Here is a 20900-nt window from a genome sequence, read left to right as displayed (position 1 = left end):
GCTATGGAGACAGGTCAGTGCTTTCAGGTCAGGAGGTCTGTGTTTTGGTTCTACCTGGGAAGGGCTAACAAGCTGGAAATAAAGGCCAGGAAGAAGATTCCCTCTGGATAATGGATGCTGTTTGCCAAAGAACAGAATGATTGCAGAACCTGAGAAGCAACAGCAGATATGAGCTGCAGGAGCCATATCTCCTCTCCAGAGTCTTGAGCGTCTTCTGGTTTAAGTCTTGCTCGGATGAGCCTCCATTTGGTTTCACGTTAGTGTTGGGAAGTGAACTTCTTAGCAGGTGGATCTTAGAGGATCCTAAAATTGGGTTTTGATCTGAGAAATATGGAAAATGTTATAAGATAAAGGATCATTCATAGTTTCCTGTGACCTCACATTGTTACCGTGAGCGCCCCCTGAAGTCCAGAAAGCTGCAGCCCGCCGTCTGTTAGGGGTGGAGCCTGTCCATTTGTTCCTGCTACAGTAGTGGCTTGCCTGATAATAAAAACAAGACCTAATCATATATTAAAGTTGCACTTCAATCATTTTTTGATCTATTGTGAAAGTGTTGTGGTTACACTGTTTTTAGCCAAAATCAAAGAACCTTTGTCGTTTTCCAGATCATACACTGCATGTTTAAAAGGGCAATGTGATTGTCCAGTGAAATGAATAAAGAAACAAACAAAAAAGAAATCTAAACTGTCTGTTACTGTAGACACATAAGTATCGGTATCGGCAAATTTAGGCTATCGGCCACAGTTGCAGGGGAAATATTGGTTATTGGTATCGGCCAGAAAAAATTATTTCGGCCCATCCCTAGTTTTAAGCCTAAAGTTAAAAAAATCAAATAAACAATTTAATTTGGATCATCAAATTTCTCATATTGATGATTCTAAATTGTTTCTTGGGTGTAAGTGTGTGGCTGTGTTGGGTGCACCACACACCAGCTAGGATAGGCTCCAGCAACCCTGTGATCTGTGACCTAGAAAAGGATTGAATGTGTTGGTTGGATGGATGGATGGATGGGTGGATGGATGGGTGGATGGATGGATAAGTAGATAAATAAATGGATGGAAGATAATTAAATGGATGGATGGATGTATGGGTGGGAGGGTGGATGGATGGATGGATGGATGGGTGGGAAGGTGGATGGATGGATGGATGGATGGATGGGTGGGTGGATGGATGGATGGGTGGGAGGGTGGATGGATGGATGGATGGATGGATGTATGGGTGGGAGGGTGGATGGATGGATGGATGGATGGGTGGGAAGGTGGATGGATGGATGGATGGATGGATGGGTGGGTGGATGGATGGATGGGTGGGAGGGTGGATGGATGGATGGATGGATGGATGTATGGGTGGGAGGGTGGATGGATGGATGGATGGATGGGTGGGAGGGTGGATGGATGGATGGATGGATGGATGGATGGATGGGTGGGTGGGAGGGTGGATGGATGGATGGATGGATGGATGGATGGATGGATGGATGGATGGATGGATGGATGGATGGATGGATGGATGGATGGATGGGTGGGAGGGTGGATGGATGGATGGATGGATGGGTGGGAGGGTGGATGGATGGATGGATGGATGGATGGATGGATGGATGGATGGATGGATGGATGGATGGATGGATGGATGGTCTTGTCTTTGAATGTATCTGAAGAATCCCTTCTTTCAGTTCTGGTGTTGAATTCATGACGGGAGGTTTGGAAGGTTGTGGTCTTCATTTTCAGATGCTCTTAAGTTGGCTCCTTTACGACACTGATGCTGTTCGTCTGCATCCTCTCCACCTCGTGAGCGTGTCACCTGTCCTGTGTAATCATTTTTGTGTGGCCACGACTCATGCCCCTAAAGCGCACCTCCTTCCATTAACGGACATTTCAGTGTTTGTTTTCTTGAGTTTATCATTAACTACAGAGGAGTCCAGACAGTCAGCAGTGATGGATGAGGGGGAGTGGACGGGAAGGAGAGAGGGTGGGGGGGGCCTGAGAAGATTAGAGGAGAAGGGCACAATGAGAGCCTCCTCCTCGTCTGTCAGCACAAAGAGGCACACGCCGCCTGCAAACAACAGGAGTGTGCCCGCTTGTGCGATGGGGGGGGTCTTGTAAAGTGTGCCGAGGGGGAATCTGGATGGCGGCGGCAGATTCCTGCCGGAGCTGGAGCGCGGGAAGAATGTCCACAGAGCTCTGTGCTCGCCACAGTGGAGCATCTCCCTTTGTTTGCTCTCTTTTTGGAGCATCAAAGAGCCGAGGTCAGCCCTTCTGATGCCTCACTCGCAGTTTTCCTCTTTGTTCCACAAAACCAACAGCTTCACCTGACTGTCAGCATTAAAGGAGGGGCGGGAGGGGGGGCTACTCTGTGTCGCATTTTTTATCTCCTCAGGAGATCACAGAGGCTTTTAATCATGCCGCTAAACTCCACACATGGGGGGGGCAAACAGGCAGACTGATCCACTGCTGACTGTGCAGACCTGAGCTTTACTCCCACCTGTTTTCTGCCTGTCCACAATCATCCGTCCAGGTGGGATGTGTGTGTGTGTGTGTGTGTGGGGGGGGGCACTCCACTTCACTCCAGGGTTTTTCTTTGCGCATCACAAACAGTTCCACCACAAAATTCAGAAATCTGTGACAGCAAAGAAACACTTTTCAGTCAGACTGTCTCCTTAATTGTTGAAGCCTCTTCCTCTGCAAATGTGCAGCCTTTGACACAGTTGACCACTCTATCCTTTTAAACAGACTTCATGGTTGGAATTACTGGGACAGCTTTTAGTTGGTTTAAATCCTACCTCACAGATAGAGATTTTATTGTTAATTTAAATGATTTCTCATCTGAAAGGCACAAACTGACTTGTGGGGTGCCTCAAGGCTCCATCCTGGGTCCCACACTTTTTAATCTTTACATGCTTCCACTTGGTAATGTCATCAGTAGACACGGCATTAACTTTCATAGCTATGCTGATGACACTCAACTGTATGTAGCTGTGTCTCCTGATGACACTGGACCCCTGGATAACCTTTTAAACTGTATTTTAGATATTAAAATGTGGATGGGAGAGAACTTTTTGCGGCTCAATCAGGACAAGACTGAAGTCTTGGTTATCGGTTCTGAAGCTGAGAGAGATAGGGTCCAATTTTATCTGTCAACCCACTTTATGCACATATGTGATACAGTAAGGAACCTCGGTGTGATTTTAGATGCAGATCTTAGCTTTGAAAAACACGTCAATCAAGTAACTAAGACTGCATTTTACCATCTCAGAAATATCGCCCGAGTGAGACCCTTTCTCTCTAGAGCCAGTGCTGAAATCTTAATTCATGCTTTTATTTCATCAAGATTAGATTACTGTAATGCCCTCTTTTCTGGGGTAAAGAAAACCACTCTCAATCGCCTGCAGCTAGTCCAGAACTCTGCTGCACGCCTTTTAACGAGAACCAGGAAGAGGGAGCACATTACACCAATCTTAAAATCTTTGCACTGGCTCCCTATCGGCTTCATGATTTTTTAAGATTCCTTTAATAGTTTTTAAGACAGTCCATAAGCTTTTAGCTTATGAACCTCCTAGAGCCCTTAGATCCTCAGGTGCGGGCCTGCTGATGGTCCCTAGAGTCAAGACAAAAATCCATGGTGAGGCCTCGTTTAGACACTACGGACCTCGTCTGTGGAACAGCCTGCCTGAGGATGTGAGGGCCTCATCCTCTGTTGAGGTTTTTAAAAAGAAACTAAAGACTTATCTATTTAACTTAGCTTTTAATTAGATCTTATATGTGGTATCTTTACTCTTAAATTTTGTATGCTATTTTATCAAATATTTATTTGTTTAATGTCTTTTACTCCTTTTATATCTTAACTTATTCTAACTTATATTTTAGACTTTTTTTAAATTAATTAATTAATTTATTTATTTATTTTAGGCACTAAATCATCTTATCTTATTTTATTTTAAGTAATAGTTGCATATTTTAACCGTTTTTATATTTTAACTTTCTTATTTTATTATTTTTACATTTTAGACTGTTTGAGTGTTTTCTCACCCTTGGCCGGGGTGTTAGTGTTCGGGCTCCAAGAGATTTTGGCCATGCTTGTCCTCTGGCATCTCTTGTTCTGACTCCCCGGGCTGCCGGGCCTGGTGCGCCCATGTTTGGTGCTCTGGGCCTGGGGGTTGGGGGTCTCTGGGGCGTTGGGTGCTGGGGATGAGTTGTGCTCGTGTTGCATACATGCTGACACCCCGGCCAACAGGAGGACAGGGCGGACGGCGCCTTCTGGGTTCTCTTTTCTTAAGCTCTGTCATTTCTCTTTTACATGTGCTTGTTTTTGTGTGTTTTATTATGAGTGGCTTATTTAATGATTTTATTTCATATATGGGGTTTGTTTTTATTGTATTCTTGTTTTTTTTTTTTTTTTTATTGGAAAGCACTTTGAGCTGTCTGTTTGACATGAAAGGTGCTTTACAAATAAAATTAATTTGAATTTGAAATTAATTTGAAATGTCTGATGTACCGGTTAGTGATCTGGGGGGGTGGGGGTGCTCCTGTGTGGCCTCAGGCAGAGAGAAACCCGAAACTCCATCAGATTTGTTTGGATTGGAACAGATTCTCTGTTTTTGCTCAGAGAAAGGTCACTGCCTTGGTATTCCCATGGCAACCTCAGATGCAGGTTAACAGAATCCTGCAGCAGCTGGACGTGAATTCAATCTGATACGTTGTTATTTTCTCGCAGATTTGTTTGCTTCTGATCCCCCTTATTCTCGTTTTCTTCACTGTTGGCGGCGTGTAGTGACGTGTCTTCACTAACATGCTCTTCTCTCTCCTCAGGGTGACCGAGTGTGGTTACGGGAGGAGGAGCAGTACCTCCCCAGCACCGTGTCCTCCTGCTCCGGGGGGGTGGTTGTCTTTGCCACCGACTATGGCCAGGTAACCGATGGAACGAACGGTAGAAGATCATGTCTCCACAACTCTGAATTCACATTGCCTTCGTTAGATGATGTTGACCCGGTCAGGTACTGCAGGTTTTTGGGTTGTCCAGGCCTGTATAGGGATGGAGAGAGGAACGGCTGCATCTTTAGTGTGTCGATCAGTTCCCTTGAGGCTCATGCGGCCACCTTAAGGATGAAAATGGAACACATCATTGGTGTATTTTAAGTGTATCATGAAGTATTTGTAAGGATAATGTAAGCTGCACGCACTTATGGCTGTCTTACGGTGCTCTTACACCACACTTATAGTCAATTGAATGCTAAATGCTGAATGCAAGGGGTTTGTAGGTGATATATAAGAGCCCGTAGGATACCCACGCAAATCACACTCTGGTTTACTAGTTTCTAACAGTCAGGATGCATGCAAGGAGTCCACACTTATCATGGGGAAAGCGTTAATGGGCTCTTTGCACAGTCAGCCGAGTCTGGGTGAGGTCAAAAAATTGAAAAATCTATATGTCGTGCCTATGTCTCACCTACTTCCCCCCATGACCTGTCGTCTGCAGCATGCCCCTAGAAAAAAATGTCCATTCACCAAGCGGACTACGGCTTTGATATTCCGTGTGAGCCACCTGTGTCCCCCAAACAGGTTCACACATTTTTCACCTGCAGACAGCCCGCATCTACCTCTACGGGTATCTGTGACTCAGGCTCAAACAACATGATGATGTCCTTTTGACAAGGTCCTTCCAAAGACGGGAACGCCTCTTACTTATTTCTGCGCCTCAAAGGAGGATGCTTGTCCTCTACTCCTCGTCTCATGGTGAACAGAAAGCAAAGGCTTATAGAGATCTTCCCATAATTTGGGATCAGTTCAAGATGCTGCAAATCCCCTAAACCCCATCTGGTTCTGCATGACGTCTTTGATCCGCGTGTTGTCACAACAGAGAAACAAGAGGATTGGGGGGGGGAGTCAGATGGTGCTCGGGTCACCGTTGTTGCCATGTATGGTTAGGGTCGAGTCTCACAAATGAACTTGAATCCACTCATGCAGGACTTTCTGAGGTCAGTGGCTGGTGTTTACTTTCAGCTCCACATTTTTACATTTATTAGATTTTGGAATTCTGTTCACCTTTCAGCGTATCCCATCGGGGTCACCACAGCGAATCAGCTTTCCGTGATTCACACAGGTGGTTTGGCAGAGACTTTTACACCGGATGCCCTTCCTGACACAACCCTGTAGTTTATCTGGCGTGACGGAGGAGGAGGAGGGTCTCAGACAGTAAAGACCTTGAATGTTGGGGAAAACACACCAAAGAACACTGGTCTACCTTTCTGTTAGTACTGGCCCAAACTAATATGAACTGCAATCAAGATCAATGCAGGTAGTGTGTGCTTGGGCGTTTTTTTTTTAACAATATTTTTTCTGCTTGTGAAAGTATGCAAACGTTTATGGTAGCCTTTTATTGTGTTTTACGCCGTCTATTGTGATAAGCATCTTGCACAAGCTGATATTAAAGATTTTGAAACAAAGATTATTTGTTTAATACAAAAGAAAAATGACTTGACAATGGCATTTAGTCCCACCTTTTTGTGCCCCATAATGTTATTTTTACAGTGTTCATTATGGTAAGGCCATGTACACACTAGGCATGTGTGGCATGTTCAAGAACGCGCTGAATGTGGATTTTTAATGCGCTTTTAGCAGATGGTGTTCATGCTGGACTGTCGCTAATCTAAACTGAAATGTTGAAGTGGTGCAAATTTTGCCCCAGGGCTTTTATTTCGCCTGCATTCTGATATGTGGAAAAACTTGGTGTCATATAATTTTGGCTGGGCACAAACTGTAAGTAATTTCTCCTTCAAAATGAATTTCTAAATGGTTGGACAGCATTCATATGTCACTCCTAAACCTAACCCAAGGTCCTGATTGGTCAAAGTTAAACTGGTTTAACATTTGACGCTCGCATAACCGCCAAACGTTTTGTACATAGAGCCCAAAACAGATGACAAAAATCATGAAGCTACGCGTAAATGTGATTGTTTTAAACACGGAAGCCTAAAATGCGCATATACGTGCGTTTACATATACTTTTCATTGGAGGCAGTTGCTTGAACTGAACATTCGCAAGCCTGGTGCGACTTTAGATCAACACTTTATTTTAACCTTTTTAAGGGACAAAAGATTGACTTCCAAAATATCTTGATAAGTCTGTCCAACATATTGTTTTTTTCCAAAAAGTTTGTATCTATGAGTGCTTTCATTTTAAAGATGAAAAAAAATGTTTTGGCAGATCAAACAACTATTTTGACAACCGGCCACTTGTGGGCGAAGGCAAACAACTATCTATTGGAATAATATCTAAAAATCTGAAATTTGTGAAAGAATATGTTTTTTCTGGAAAAGTCAAATCATCAATTTTTCCATCTGTGTGACAAACACATCTCTAGAGGAACATGAAGTCATCAGCATTATGAGTGTACTTTAATCAAATAGGCTAAGCCTCAAATCCTATTTTAATTGTATTTAATACAGTTGTAGCTGTAACCAAAGCAGAAATGTCCACCCACATCCAGACTCCATCACTACCACATGGATCTTGAGAAAAAAAACAAGTTCTTCTCACACTTGTGGTGAGATCCAACGACCCCTGTGGAACCCGGGAAAGATTTCCTCTGAGTTCAGCCTTTTTGTCAGTTGTTCTGAGTTACACCACGGCCTTCCTGTGCTGACAGCTCCAACAAAGACTTCCTGTTTGGAAGTAGAAGGTTAGGGCCTGCGAATGTGGTCACTGGGGGATTTAGAGTCGTGTTGAGCTGGAATATTGTCCCCAAGATTTACAGATTACAGATTAAGTCATTCTTATCTTCTGGGTGGAGTTTACTGGAGTTTGTATAGGAAATATTTTCATTAGAGACTTTTATTTGATCAATTTCAATGATTGGTTGGGTTTACATTGATTAAACAGAGCAAACGGTTGACTTTTTCTGCTGCCAGACATCAGATAACTGGGGATTATAATCCTGTACGGCCACAGGAATTTAGCACCAGTTTGCTGAAAGAACGTGCTAATCTATCTGGTTGCATTGTATTGATCTGAACAGACGGTTTTGGGTTTATTTTTAAGGTTTTTGTTTTATTTCTCTAACTTCCTTCCTGTTGTCCTCAAAGCTTCAGTGAAAAAGAAATCAATCCAGAGTCATTGTTTTTGTGATTGACATTTAAATTATTATCTGTATTTTCTTTCTTCTGTTTAACCAAAAGATTTTCACTTAATCGTTTACAAAATAAAACAACCATATTAGAAGTCATTTTGTTTCTTTTTATGTTATTTTATTGACTTTTTTTTTATTCTAAATTCTGTGGATTATCCCTAAATGTTTATATTGATTTAAATTCAAGGTGCACTTCTGTGCTGAGTGTTGCTGCCAAACTACTGGACCCATTCGATTTTCATCCTCGAGTGTGTGATTGGATTCAGCTCAACATGAATCTTTTCCTCAAGCTTAGAGGTTGGACCATGAACTCTGTGGACTGAGTGAGTGAGACGTCACCCACGGAAAACAATTTACTTCCAGCTCCAACCACATGAAGTCAATTTGGTCGCCATTTTTACACGATACGGATTTCTGAACCAAAAAATTGTCGGTATGCAGTGATTTGTCCGAATCGATCTGAGTCATCATTTCTATGGCAACCGACGAGGCATCTGATTGATCTGTTTATGTCTTGAATAATTTGAATTGAAGAAAAATATAATTAAATAAATGAGGATTAGCAAGAACATGTTAAAAAAGTTGCAGAGTGAGGAGGGTTAGAGTAATAGCGGATTATTTCTCTCTGGCTTCTTGGGATGAGCAGGTTTTTTCTGTTTGGAACGCCGGGGGGGGAGGGGTCACTCAGTCCAGCTCTTTTATACAGTCAGTGGGTTGGACATAATCATGGTTTCACAACAGCAGGGCAGTGGCGGTGTTCTCTGCTGCTGTTTCTATGGAAACAGTAACTCTATGACCCTCTTGTGGTGTTGGAGACCACTGGTTCTGGTTTCAAGGGTGGGGGCAATGAACAGCTCATGGGTGCAGGTTCCTCTGGTGTTGCTCTGACTTTATTGTTTTTGACAGTGAAAACAGACCCCTTCCACCCCCATGACTCCAGGACAAAGCCAGAGATGAAAAGTATTCAAAGAGCACCTGTTGCTTTTAAAGATGACGGGGGGTGGGGAGATTACCTGCCTGTCAAGGGGAGTTTGTAGACATGCGAGAGGTGGAGATGCCTGAATCCAGCTAAAACTGTTAACGCTAATAGCTTCCATGATGTTAACACAACGAAAAACAAATGGAGGCTGAAGATTCACGATGACCCCGTTACCTGCATCCCACATTTTACTATCAACACATTACGACCTATCGCTTTGTCACAACTGCCCTTCTGGGTTTATACGGGCGGTTTGCGGATAAAAAATGAACAACCTTGGGAGAATCTCAGGCAGGAAGCTCAGCAGTGTGTTTACACCTACCTTGTGGACAGTTCAGCCCAATTAACTCACCTGTTCCGTGACCTACTTAACTCTTGTGCTATCTTATGTGGTCAAAATGACCCCACCCTTACATTGACATATTCTCCCTACCATGACAAAGGTGGATAAAGGTGAAGAGGATTTCCTGTAATCCATGGAAACCAGTGAAGATCACAAATCATTGAAGAAAAAAGGTTTTGTGGGGTCTAGATGACCCAACTCCCAATGTCAAAGTGCCTTGGACAGCACAAGGGCTAAAGAACCAGGTGTGTGCTCTACACCCTCTGTCATACATTTGTCGCCCCCCCTCTCCCACTTCCACCTGTGAGCTCCGTTAGGGGTAGTTTTATGGAAGATCTTGTTTTATTGTATCTGAACGGAGCCTTATGCCAAACTAAAAGAAAAATCTGGAAAATAAAGCTTTCTCTACTGCACGAGTTGTCTGACTGAAATGGGTAAGACTATAGGGGCCTCGCAGGTATCGCAAATATCAAGATCGTGGAGTACCTGTCGAGTCCATCGACTGAAAATATTCATCCACATTTTTTTATGGACATACCGCAGGTGGCAGGTTGTAGCCAACATTAACACAACATGCAAGTGTAACTAAGTGTGTCCTTGCTTGCCCTGTACAGGTTTGCCAATTTATCGGCCATGAATAGCCCATATCTAGCAGCAAGGATAGCAAAAAGGATTGTTTTCCACAGAATTAGACACCTGTCAACAAATTATTGGAATCCCTCGTCAGTTCGTTTATTTTACATGTTGTAGCCTCCAGCTGTTCTTCGAAAGTGTCCATCAACTTAACTGCATGATGGTCTTCCTATCCTATAACTTCGCTGCCTTTCGTCTTTGAATTTAGATATATCACACTCATGGCTGACTGGAAGGTTTTTTATCTTGGCGATGTGTTGTACATATTTAATTCTTTGTTCTAAGTCCAGAAGATCCTGAACTCTGTGGGTAAACTTCTCAAGATCTTCAGTTTGAAACACAAACAAACTTCAGAGGAGCAAACGGAGGTTGTTTTCCTCTCAGCACTAACATTTATCCGGAATGGGACAGGACTGAAGGTCATGGCATCAACAAGAACGTCCGTCCTGATATTCTACTCAGTGAAGACCAACTGATGGATAGATCAGGAGGAAATTCTCTGTTAAGGATTCAGTTTTCAGTCTGGTTTGAATTCACTTTCCTGGTCTGTGTGAGTGAGAACAGCAGGTTTTATCCTGACTAATCCAGGAACAGATCCTGTTGATCCAGAAGCCCCTGACCCCCCCATCTTCAGAGATTTACTCCTGCAGCATCTGCCGCTCCACTTATCGGCTGACCCCTGTAGTTTTGGTTTTGGGATGCCGGAACCCCATTCGTGTCTTCAAAGATGTAGTAATTATTTGAACATTTGCTCCTCCTGATTGGATTGAGCTAAAAAAGGAAAGAGTTTTTACTTTTGAGCCTCTTAGGTTGAAGAGAATGAAAAACTCCACAAACCACATTAAAGTCCCACTCCAATCATCTTTTGATCTATTGTAAAGCGTTCTCAGTATTCATGAGAATAAAATAAAGGTTTTGTTTTTCTGGGACGTAGTTTCTGCAGAGTAGCAGGAGTTTATCAGAAATTTGGCAGCAGATCAGGGCAGACTTGAGGTTTGGTAAATATGACTTTATGAGGAAAAGCAAACTTTGGAAGTGTAAGTTAAAAAAATATTAATTGAAGATTTTCTTTAAAAACGGAGTGGAAATTTGTGCTTAATTTCCAGATGTTCCACCACCCTTATTCTTTTAATTATAAATAGGAAAGATCTGTATAATTTTGCTGTTGTTTTAAGTCAAAATCTCCAATCTGTCTGCAAAGAATGTATGAAATTAACAACAATACAGATTAATGGTAATTTTACACCACTTTGGACAAAAATCACAGAAAATCTGCTAAGATTTACAGTTTTTGACAGTAATACTCTCTAAAAAATTGCTTAATTCCAGGACAGTTCTAGTTAAGGTATAAAACCAACAGCACTAAGGATCTAACTTTATTTTTCCTTATATTCAGTCAATTTGAGTTTGACTTGTTACACTTTGTTTGATTAAATATATATATTTTTTCTTTTAAATTGGTGGAAACATTTAAATGATTTCGGCTATTTGTGTCCAATAGGAAATTTCTAAACTGAACCAAAGTCCACAAATCATTGGGATAAAAAACAAACAAACAACTGATTTGTTCTTCTCTGCAACAAAGATTAGAACAGGAGGGTTCCTCTGATATTATTCCTGCTGCTCCAGCCTGAGGTGTTTTACTGCTGGCTGTAAATAAAGCCAACTACGGGGCTCGTCTAACAGGTCAGATCTGCGGTTTGCTGGTTCACCTCCGAGTCAAAGGAAACTCGGACTCGCTTCAGGTTTTATTTGCGAACATCCGTGTGTCTTTGTAGCGCTTTCACCTGGATGGGACAATGAATCTGTCAGGACGGGCGGGTCTTTCTACAGTCAGAGAAGCGTTGCTTCCTCCTGCGGTGTCACTGCGGGAGGAATGTGGGAAATGATGTCTGGCAGGATGCTGGGGGGCGTTTTGGGTGTTAATGTGTGAGGTCACATGTGAGCGACTCTTCACACAGAAGCCGCCTTTCTTTGGAGCTGCAGCTACAGCTGCTCCAGAAACCTCCAGGGTCACCTGATGAGGAACAGGCTCCATTTGAATTTCTCTCGTGGTTAAAAACCAGATTACTGATCCAAGAGAAGAACAAAAAAGAAATGCAGCAAACAGCAACACTTACATCCAAGACCAGAAATCGTAAAAATGTGCGATAAATGTGTTTAAAATGACCACAAAATGACTGAAACGTCTATTTGTTCATGGGAGAAATCATCTGTCCTTACATTTGATGGACTTGTTTAATGTCTCTTGAATAATGTGTATCAGAGAAAAATTGCAGCGATGTTCTGCAGGGTTTGATCATTTCTTATCGGTTCTGCAGAGCACCTAAAATCTTCTGAAGCCATTTTGCTAAACTTTTGCAGACCTGCTGCAGCTTTTATGCAGACTTTCTGCAACCTCACTGCAGACCTACAGTCCTACTACAGATCCTGTGTAGACCTCTTACAGATCCCTCCTAAATCTTCAACAGACATCCTGCAGACCCACTGTACCCTCTGCAGTGGAAACCACCTGATCTCCTCCTGCGGAGGCGGGATCAGGCGAGCTGTGCTTGGACCTTCCTGACCTTTCCCTATGAGCAGAGAGGTGTTGGCCAGTAACGAGCAGACAAATATTTGCAGGACAAACACGCCTCCTTGTGTGAACACAACACAAACTGCCATTACGTTTCCATACTTTTGTTGGAGACGCAGCCTCAGATCTAATTGTTTCTGTCTAGCATCTTTGTGTTTTGGGCTGTTTACTCTGGGCGGTCAAATGTGAACGTTAGAAAGCGAATGCTTAAAAGATCAGTAACTTTAAAATACTTCAGTTCCAGCTTACAGAAAATCTTAGTACTGATCCAAATCAGCTTAAAAGTTTATTTTTGAGGAAAGTGAATCATATTTTCAGGACTTTTTCTGCAGCAGCTTAGTTAGCAGTTCATCTCTGGCTTTATCTATGATAATTTACCTTAAGTCCAAAAGTTAGACTTTAGTTTTTTGAAGTAGTTAGTTCATAAATGACTGCTTACACAACACGCCTGCTTTTTTTTTTGTAGCTTCTTAATCAAATTGATGAAACAATTTATTACATTTTGATATTAGTGCTTCGTTTTTAAAATTAATTTGTGTTTCTGTGTGTTTTTTCCGTCAAAGTACAAAGACTAAAATAATCAATATGGGGTTGATATTTGGGGACTAAGATGTTTGATAATTATTACTTTTTAATACCTCTAACTAAAACTTATGGAAGTGCGATGGAGGGCTGTTTACTTCTTTTTTTAAATTATGACTTTAAAGTCCTAAATTTATGAGAAAAAAGGCATAACTAATAAAATAAATGACTTTTATGACTTTTTTCCTCCTAAATTTATGGCTTTAAAACACATACATTTACGAGAAAAAAAAGTCATAAATTGACGGGAAAAAACACCAAATTTGTCTGTTTATCTGAGTCGTGTTCGAAGATGAAAGCTGTGGAGAGTTTTGTGCAGCTTTATTTCTGGATAGGATTCAAAAACAAAGAAATTCTGGACCTTTCTGAACTCAAAATCAAGTTATTGTCAGTGAAGCGGCTTTCCAGGGTTCAGTGTTGGTAAAACTGAGTTTCATATGTGAAACAAGGAGCTCAGAGACACGTCTGGGTGTGGAGGACCTTACGTCATGAACCTGTCATGTGCAGAAGAAACACACGCCTACACACGCCTCCTCCTGCAGATAAAACATCTCGTTTCAACTTTTCAAACACAAAGATGAATGAAAGTAACCTTTAGTATTAGCATAAGAACATTGAAAATGCTAAAAGCTGGGCCTCCTCACACGGAAGCATCACACAGACTTGTGGGTGTGGTCAACTTTGTCAACTTCGCTAAAAAAATTCTGATCTTCGCTTAAATTTATTCTGTTGTTTCGTTTTTATACTTTTGTCTTGTTATAGACACAGACTCCGATCCATTTGTTTATGTTTTTGGCTGTTTACTCTGGTATAATAATCGCTACAATTCTCTTTTTTAGGACTATGACTGTTGTTGTCCTAAGTGAGGAGCTAAGGACGCGTCTACAAATTTGATTACTCAAACACACTGGTTCCCTCGAGAGAAAGAGTAATATTATCAGGGATTTCTGTGGAGTTTGTTTTAACAATCCTGAGTTCTTGGGATGTTTTTGAGATTATTTATTGTGTGTTATTGAGAAACAGTTATTATTTGTCTCGGGTGTTTTCGTCTACTTTTTTGACGGTCCCTGTCTCCGTCTGCAGGTTCACATCAATTCAAACTCCTTCTGTAACTCGTTTTCTGCATCACCACAGACAAAATTAACAGTTCATACTAATTAATAGAACTACATCCAATGTTTTACTCTGTGATGTTTGTTGATAAAGTCAATAGGGGAAAAAAGCAGACTGGCGATATCCGGAACAGCACATAAACAAAGCGAATCACGTCAATAGCCGCATTTCCACTAACTACGAAATTGTGCAAATTAGATTTCCAATAATAAATTACACAAATAAAAACACTACAATTTTGAAAAAACTTGCATTAATCCAAAAAAAAAAAAGCTTTGCTCTTGGAGGAGGTGGCTTTTGCGACGTATTGAAATTTCCACGCACAGGGATAGGTCCCTCAACATCACACAGCTCATCAAAAGTGAAGCGTGTCATGTGGAATTGTTGGATCCACAGGTCTTCTTTAAAACCACCTGCAACGATTTCCCAAAATGTTTTCATCCGTAGCCGCTCCCGGCCTGAATAAAGACGCAGACGTCTCCTTTGGTTGATGATGATGAGCACTAGTGATGTGGCAGAAATTTGAGTGTATCTGCTGTAAACAAAGTATTGTTCACATCCATTACCACGTTTTTGAAAGAATTATCGCGTGAGTTGGTTTGTGTTTATTTGCATAATTAGGATTTAATGGAAACAATGTAATTGGAAAATTGTGTTTTTTTGTCATGTCTAGAATTTCGATAAAGTTTTGTGCACATGTGTCATGGAAGCACAGCTGATGACACGAACACATTGAGGCTTTACTACTTCTAATTGCAGGTCATCTTACAGTTTCATGAGCACATGAGGTTAGTTAGTTTGTAGTTCTTTGCTTTTGTAGTACTTAAAATTATTAGAACAAAATCATAGAAAAAATTATTAACACACTAATAAATAAGAACGAAGATCATGCTTTGTTTTTTGTTTTTTTTGTTTTTTTATTGAATGCAACACGCTTCCCTAATAGCTGCATTCTCATGAAGTAAAAGACAACACTGTTTAAAGCAGAATCTTTTTATGAGTTTTTTTTTATTTTTTTTATCAGTGACGGGACCGTGGGTCAGGATTCACCCCAACATCCGAACCTCTCGTTTGAGTTCACTCATATGTTTCTTCTGCATGTCTAATCTTTAAATCATAAAAAAACAGGGTTTGAGTTCTGACCCTTCGACCTCTAACACGGAGCTGCATTCCTGCGTGAAAAAGTCCCAGCCTTCGCGCCTCCCTGCTTGTGTGGGGTCTATAAGTCAGACAAAGTTTTGAGATAACCGATGGGTCAGCTGTCCTCATGAGTCCTGCTAAAGGAAGTCCACGTGTTCCTGGTTTTAATGAGAACTCTCAGTGAATCCGTCAGTTTCCAGGGAAAGACAAAGAAGATAACATGGTCGTTTCCAGTTCTCTTGTTCCTGCCATTGATCATCATCAGTGTGACATTAGAACATGTGCGTTTCAAACTTTCCTTGTGCTTCCCTAGTTTTAATCAGAGTTTGATCCTGACAAAAGAAAAGTTAACTCTTTACTGAGCTTCCAGTTTGCGCCGTATCTGGGACATCTTTTGCTGTGAATCAGTGGTTCCATTTTTATCAGGAGCTGGGGAGAAGCTCTGATGAAGAGTTTGGATTCTGATGTTCTCTAAAGCCTTACTCCCAGCTACCCTTATGGTTGGATACAGGCTATCTGCGGGCAAAAAATGGGCAAACCTTAACATTATTAAGGTCGTAGACGTAGACTGCTCTGTGAACCCGTACAGCAAAAATGTTTATGCACATTTTCTCCACTCTTTATGTACTGCCCATCTGTACGCTTTTAGGATATGGTGTTCACACTGGACTGTTGCTACGCGATACGGGCTACAGTTGGAAGAGGCTTGGTGCAAAATTTTAAAGTGGTAGAAATCTGGTGAAGCTTAACTCAGGCTTTTTCTTTCACAGCTGTACTCCATTATATGAAAGACTTGATGTCATAGAATTCCAGTCAGGCATAATCCGTAATTATTCATTTCTCCTTCATGATCAATTTTGTAAAGGGTTGGTATTTCCGTGTTTTGGAAAGGACACCACCCATACGCCACTACCAAATCTGAGTCCCTGATTGGCCAAAGTTCAACTGGTATATATTTTAACACGCGTGTTAAAAAACACGGATGTGTTGTACCTAGAGCCCTAAATGGAACTAAAATATTACATTGAGACAAGTAAACATGAGAATGGATCAGCCTAAAACCTGCATTTATGCCATTTATGCACGTTAACATTGACCTTTGATTGAAAAGTGGTGGCTTGAACGGGCATTTCCCCACCCGGTGACAACGTAGCTTTACTTCATAAGTGTGTGCACTTTGCATTACCTTACAAATGCATCTCAATACACTACCATACACGTGACAATTGGACGTTCCATTTTCAACAAGCCTCAAGGGAACTTTGAGACATAACTGCTCTTCCCTAAAGATGCAGCCACTCCTCTCTATGACCCTTCCCTGACCCAGACAAACCAGAAACCCGCAGTACCCGTACGGGTCAACAGTTGTGCGCTTGCATGTGACTTAGGCTTTAGGTATGGATTTATTCTGTGCCAATATCAAACTGACCAATGGACTGGTGCTTCTGTGACCCATGGTTGGGGACCCCTATTCTTATTGATCTTGTGTAAACAGGAAGTGGACGTCCTTCAACTCACAGTGGAATGTTTCCTAAACTTTGACAGAAGAAAGTTCAAAATGAGTAAAAGCTAACTTGAAATGCTTCAAAATATTTGGGCTGAAACCTTTTTTTGTTCTCGGTGCTTTCTTTAGGTGTACACCTACAAGCAGAATGCACTGAGCTGGCAGAAGGTTCAACCCATGCACCACAGCAGCATCAGAGGCGTGGAGGACATGGCGACCCTCGAGGACCTCCACGATGGCGCCATCATGCACAACCTCTTCCTGCGTTACCAGCAGAGACAAATCTATGTAAGTGGCTTCCGGACTGGTCTCTGATTCAGGCTTGATTCCAGGAAGTGGGCCTGAAGTGTGACGGAGTGTTACGAGAATCCTGATCCGATCTGCCTTTCAGAGTGGGGTTTGCGTTGTCGCCGTCTGTTTGTCAGAGCCATACCGCAGTCACCTGTGAACAATTGCACTGGCTCAACCGTCGTGCAACCACAAGGAAGCCTGTGCGAGACAGTCCATGCTTTTTGACTAAAATAAATACTTTGGAAACTTTTAAAAGTAGAATAAAGAAGAAAAACCTCATTTCTGTCGTCTAACAAACGTCTGGCTTAGGTTATCACATTAACAAAGAGGCTCTGCTGACCTCAGTTTGAGTGAAATCGTGGAAGCTCTGCTTCACTGCCAAACAAAGGAATACGTGGAGCAAACGTCCCTGTCCCGTTTCAAACTCATGGATTAATGGACAAACCTGACCCGCCACATTCCTCTGGAGAAGCAGCCGGCGACAAAGGCGGCTTTGTGCTCTCTGCGCGCATCAGCCACACTAACCTTTGACAGATGCCATCTCGTTACTTTAATGACATCTGAATGCTCCCGTATGGTTGAAATTATCCAATCAGTTCATCACAGACGTCCATCTGCAGCCTGACTGCTCTCTTTACCAGAAAAACCAAGTGCAATACAACTGTAATTAGGGGAGAGTTTTGGTGCTAAATTTTAACAGAATTATTCACATTCCAGAACATTTTCCAAAAGGCCACTTTTAGCATACATGTCCACAAGCATGAATAGAGAGTAGTACTGGAAAACATGGAAAACATGGATGATGTTGAGCAAGTAGCATGGGTTTATATGTTTTGGAGAGCTCTACAGCGGTACTGGGAATCAAGTTGCCGTATGTGGGTTAACCAGATCCTTTAGAGACGCTACTTCCGTCTCTCTGTGGCCCAGTTTGAAGAAATTCTGTCCCGCATTAACCCGAGGGGGGAAAATAATTTCTAAAACTGGAGGATCTTCTTGTTCTGGCATCCATGAAAATAAGAAAAACATCATTAACCCGTGGAGCTGGAATGATCGCGCTTGCTACGACGGCACCCACGGAGACTCTGCGTCTACCAGGCGGCTGGTTACAAATCGGTCCGACTCCGTGGACCTTGTGACTGGAGAGCGACCTGTCCAGGCTACCCCGCCTTAGCCCAACAGTGGCTGAAATAGTCTCTGGCGATGCCGCGGGCCCAGCAGGTTGAGAAAATGGATAGGATGGATGGGATTAACCCACTGATCAAGTCACTAAAAACGTCTTTTGGCCACAGCTGAGTTCCTAATTGCCGCCCAAATCGCGCCTCAACGTCTGCCAGACTGACCTGCCACTTGTATCACGTTGCAGGACCTCAGATTGCGCCTTAACATTGAAACGTGACGCCTGTGACCCGCGAATCGCACAAGTGAATGAATCTTTAAAACTAAGTTCAGAAACACATGTTTTTATTGTTAAGAAATAAAAAGTAAAACTGTATTATTCATCCAGAGCCCTAGTTGACAATTCTCTGTCCCCCCATGCCTCCCTGCTCTCTGGCTTTGGGGGCCCCTGTGGCGGTCCTGCTGGCCCTGGCTTGTGTGGCGGGTGTAATTACCCGGCGGGCGGTTTTCTCTGTCTGCTACAGTGTGGGTGTTGGGGGGGGGGGGGGGGGGGGGGGTCCTGGCTGCTGTTGCTGCTGCTGCTGCGGTGGGGGTCTTGGTGTGGGGATGAGTGGGCACTTTCCCTCCTTCTTTTTGCATTCCATCATCCACCTTAGAAGAACAAAAATAACCACTCGAGCACAGGCGTTAGCTCACTTTTGCACAAACAGTTTACGTGGCTGAATGAAATGTTTCACACATGTTAGTCTGAATGCATAAGTATACGTGTGAACATTAGTTGTATTTTTTACATGTTGACTTGTTTGTATGTGAACATTTTTGGAGCAAACAGGTATGTTTATAGCATTTGAGTGTGTCAGGCCCCGCCTCTCTTAGATCTGTTATACATCTAAACTTGACAGTAATGATTATAAACATACAGCAACTTGTTGCTTTATGCTGCTTTATGATTTTACCCCCCGCCCTTCTATAACCACCCTCCTACCCCCCGTCTCTAACATCAGTCTCTCTTCTTCCCTCCTTTTCTTTCCGTCAGGTCCAACAAAAAACTGTTACAAATATAATTAGTATGAATAAAGTTTAGCCCCAAATTCAAAAGGGGTTTATTCAAATACACACATTGTGTGTCAGAAGATTCATAACCCTTTGTTGTTAAGTAAAATATGGCCAACACAAGAGGCCTTCAGCTCTCATCTGTTTGCTCAGCTGTCAGCTGTTGGACAGGACAAGTTAAAAAATATATATATATATATATATATAAATAAATAAATTACAAAAATGTGATACAGACCAGGAAGTACCAAAGAGTGCAGTTCCTCAAAAGACCACTAGAGGGGGGTTGCAACGGTCTCATTTTCCCATTGACTCCAATGTTAAAAATTTGAAATCATGCCAAGAATAAACCTATACAGTTTGTACACTCATTTAGGGACGTGTTGTTAAATGTCAAATGTTCAATGTTAAATGTCTTATATAGAGACACAGAAATTGATACTGATATTATTCAGCCATAGACATGAAAAAACAAATGATTTGTACAGACAAACAAACAAAAATTAATTGAGCCATTCTTATAGAGTGTGGTGCTAAAACAATGGTTGTATACAAATTCCCTCACTAGTTCACTAAAGAGGGCAGGACTGGCCGACCGTGGTCCTCAACAGCTTCAACCCTGCCTGGTTTCCAGCCCTCCCTGGACTGCTTGATGTGGACCTCAATCAGGATGTGGAATCACTTGAGTCAGCCATTCAGCAGAAAGATGGTCAAGGAGAACTGAAAACCTGGCAGGATTGTGGATCTTGAGGACCAGGGTTGGCCAGCGAAGTGTCTGAATCCACAATTCCAAAATCCAGTGCCCTGGAAATTCTCTGTGAAAAACTGGTCACCCACAATGCACTGTGTTTGAGTTAATTATTTATCAGCCAAGTTTTCATCAGCAGAACTCTGTCTTTGTTGCAGACATGGCGCACAGACATCATTAGCCGAGGTCTGAAACTGCAAGAAGCTCCGGTGCAACAGTTTTACAAATCTCAACACTTTTTTTATATCCTTTTGAAAATTAATTTAAAAATTACAGATTTTGTCTCGTTTTAAGCTCATGCTGCACACTGAACTGTTTATTCACAGGAAAAAGTTTTAACAAAATGTGCCACAGTTCTGAAGGCTTGTAGAATTTCAGTTTCCAGCTAATGATGTCTGGGCGCCATCTTGTCTGCAACCAGGTCCCCCTTGCTTTTTTGTGAAATGGATGACATCATATTTGGAATTTATGAAAAATTAAAAGCAGTTAGCATGTGTCCGAATTGAGTTAAAATCCAGAGCGTTGGATAGTCTCAACGCTATGGAGTCTTTCAGGGGTTAGGGAGTGGTGAGGGAACCTGGCCAGTGTGTAACGTCTTTCTACAGTCCAGCTCAGACAGACTGCAGAGGGCGCTGTTCATGAAATCTGAACACTGTGTGCAGCTTCCAGTTGTCGTTTTTTTTCTCCCTGTGAAAATATTGTGC

The 20900-nt window shown here is 42.2% G+C and overlaps 1 protein-coding gene across 1 annotated transcript in view; it reads left to right on the top strand.

Annotated features, from left to right (window-relative positions):
• Positions 1 to 20900, top strand: part of myo10 (myosin X) — a 117814-nt gene that overhangs the window by 33428 nt on the left and 63486 nt on the right. The window contains exons 2-3 of the mRNA XM_011486183.3: positions 4803 to 4901; positions 17118 to 17276. Coding sequence (XP_011484485.1) covers positions 4803 to 4901; positions 17118 to 17276 — 258 coding nt within the window. The remainder of the gene's footprint in view (positions 1 to 4802; positions 4902 to 17117; positions 17277 to 20900) is intronic.

Source organism: Oryzias latipes, chromosome 17 (genome assembly GCF_053564925.1).
Source record: "Oryzias latipes strain Hd-rR chromosome 17, Olatipes_Hd-rR_3.1".
Lineage (NCBI taxonomy): Eukaryota > Metazoa > Chordata > Actinopteri > Beloniformes > Adrianichthyidae > Oryzias > Oryzias latipes.
The sequence above is the reverse complement of the archived record's forward strand: the minus strand, read 5'-3'. Positions and strand labels throughout refer to the sequence as shown.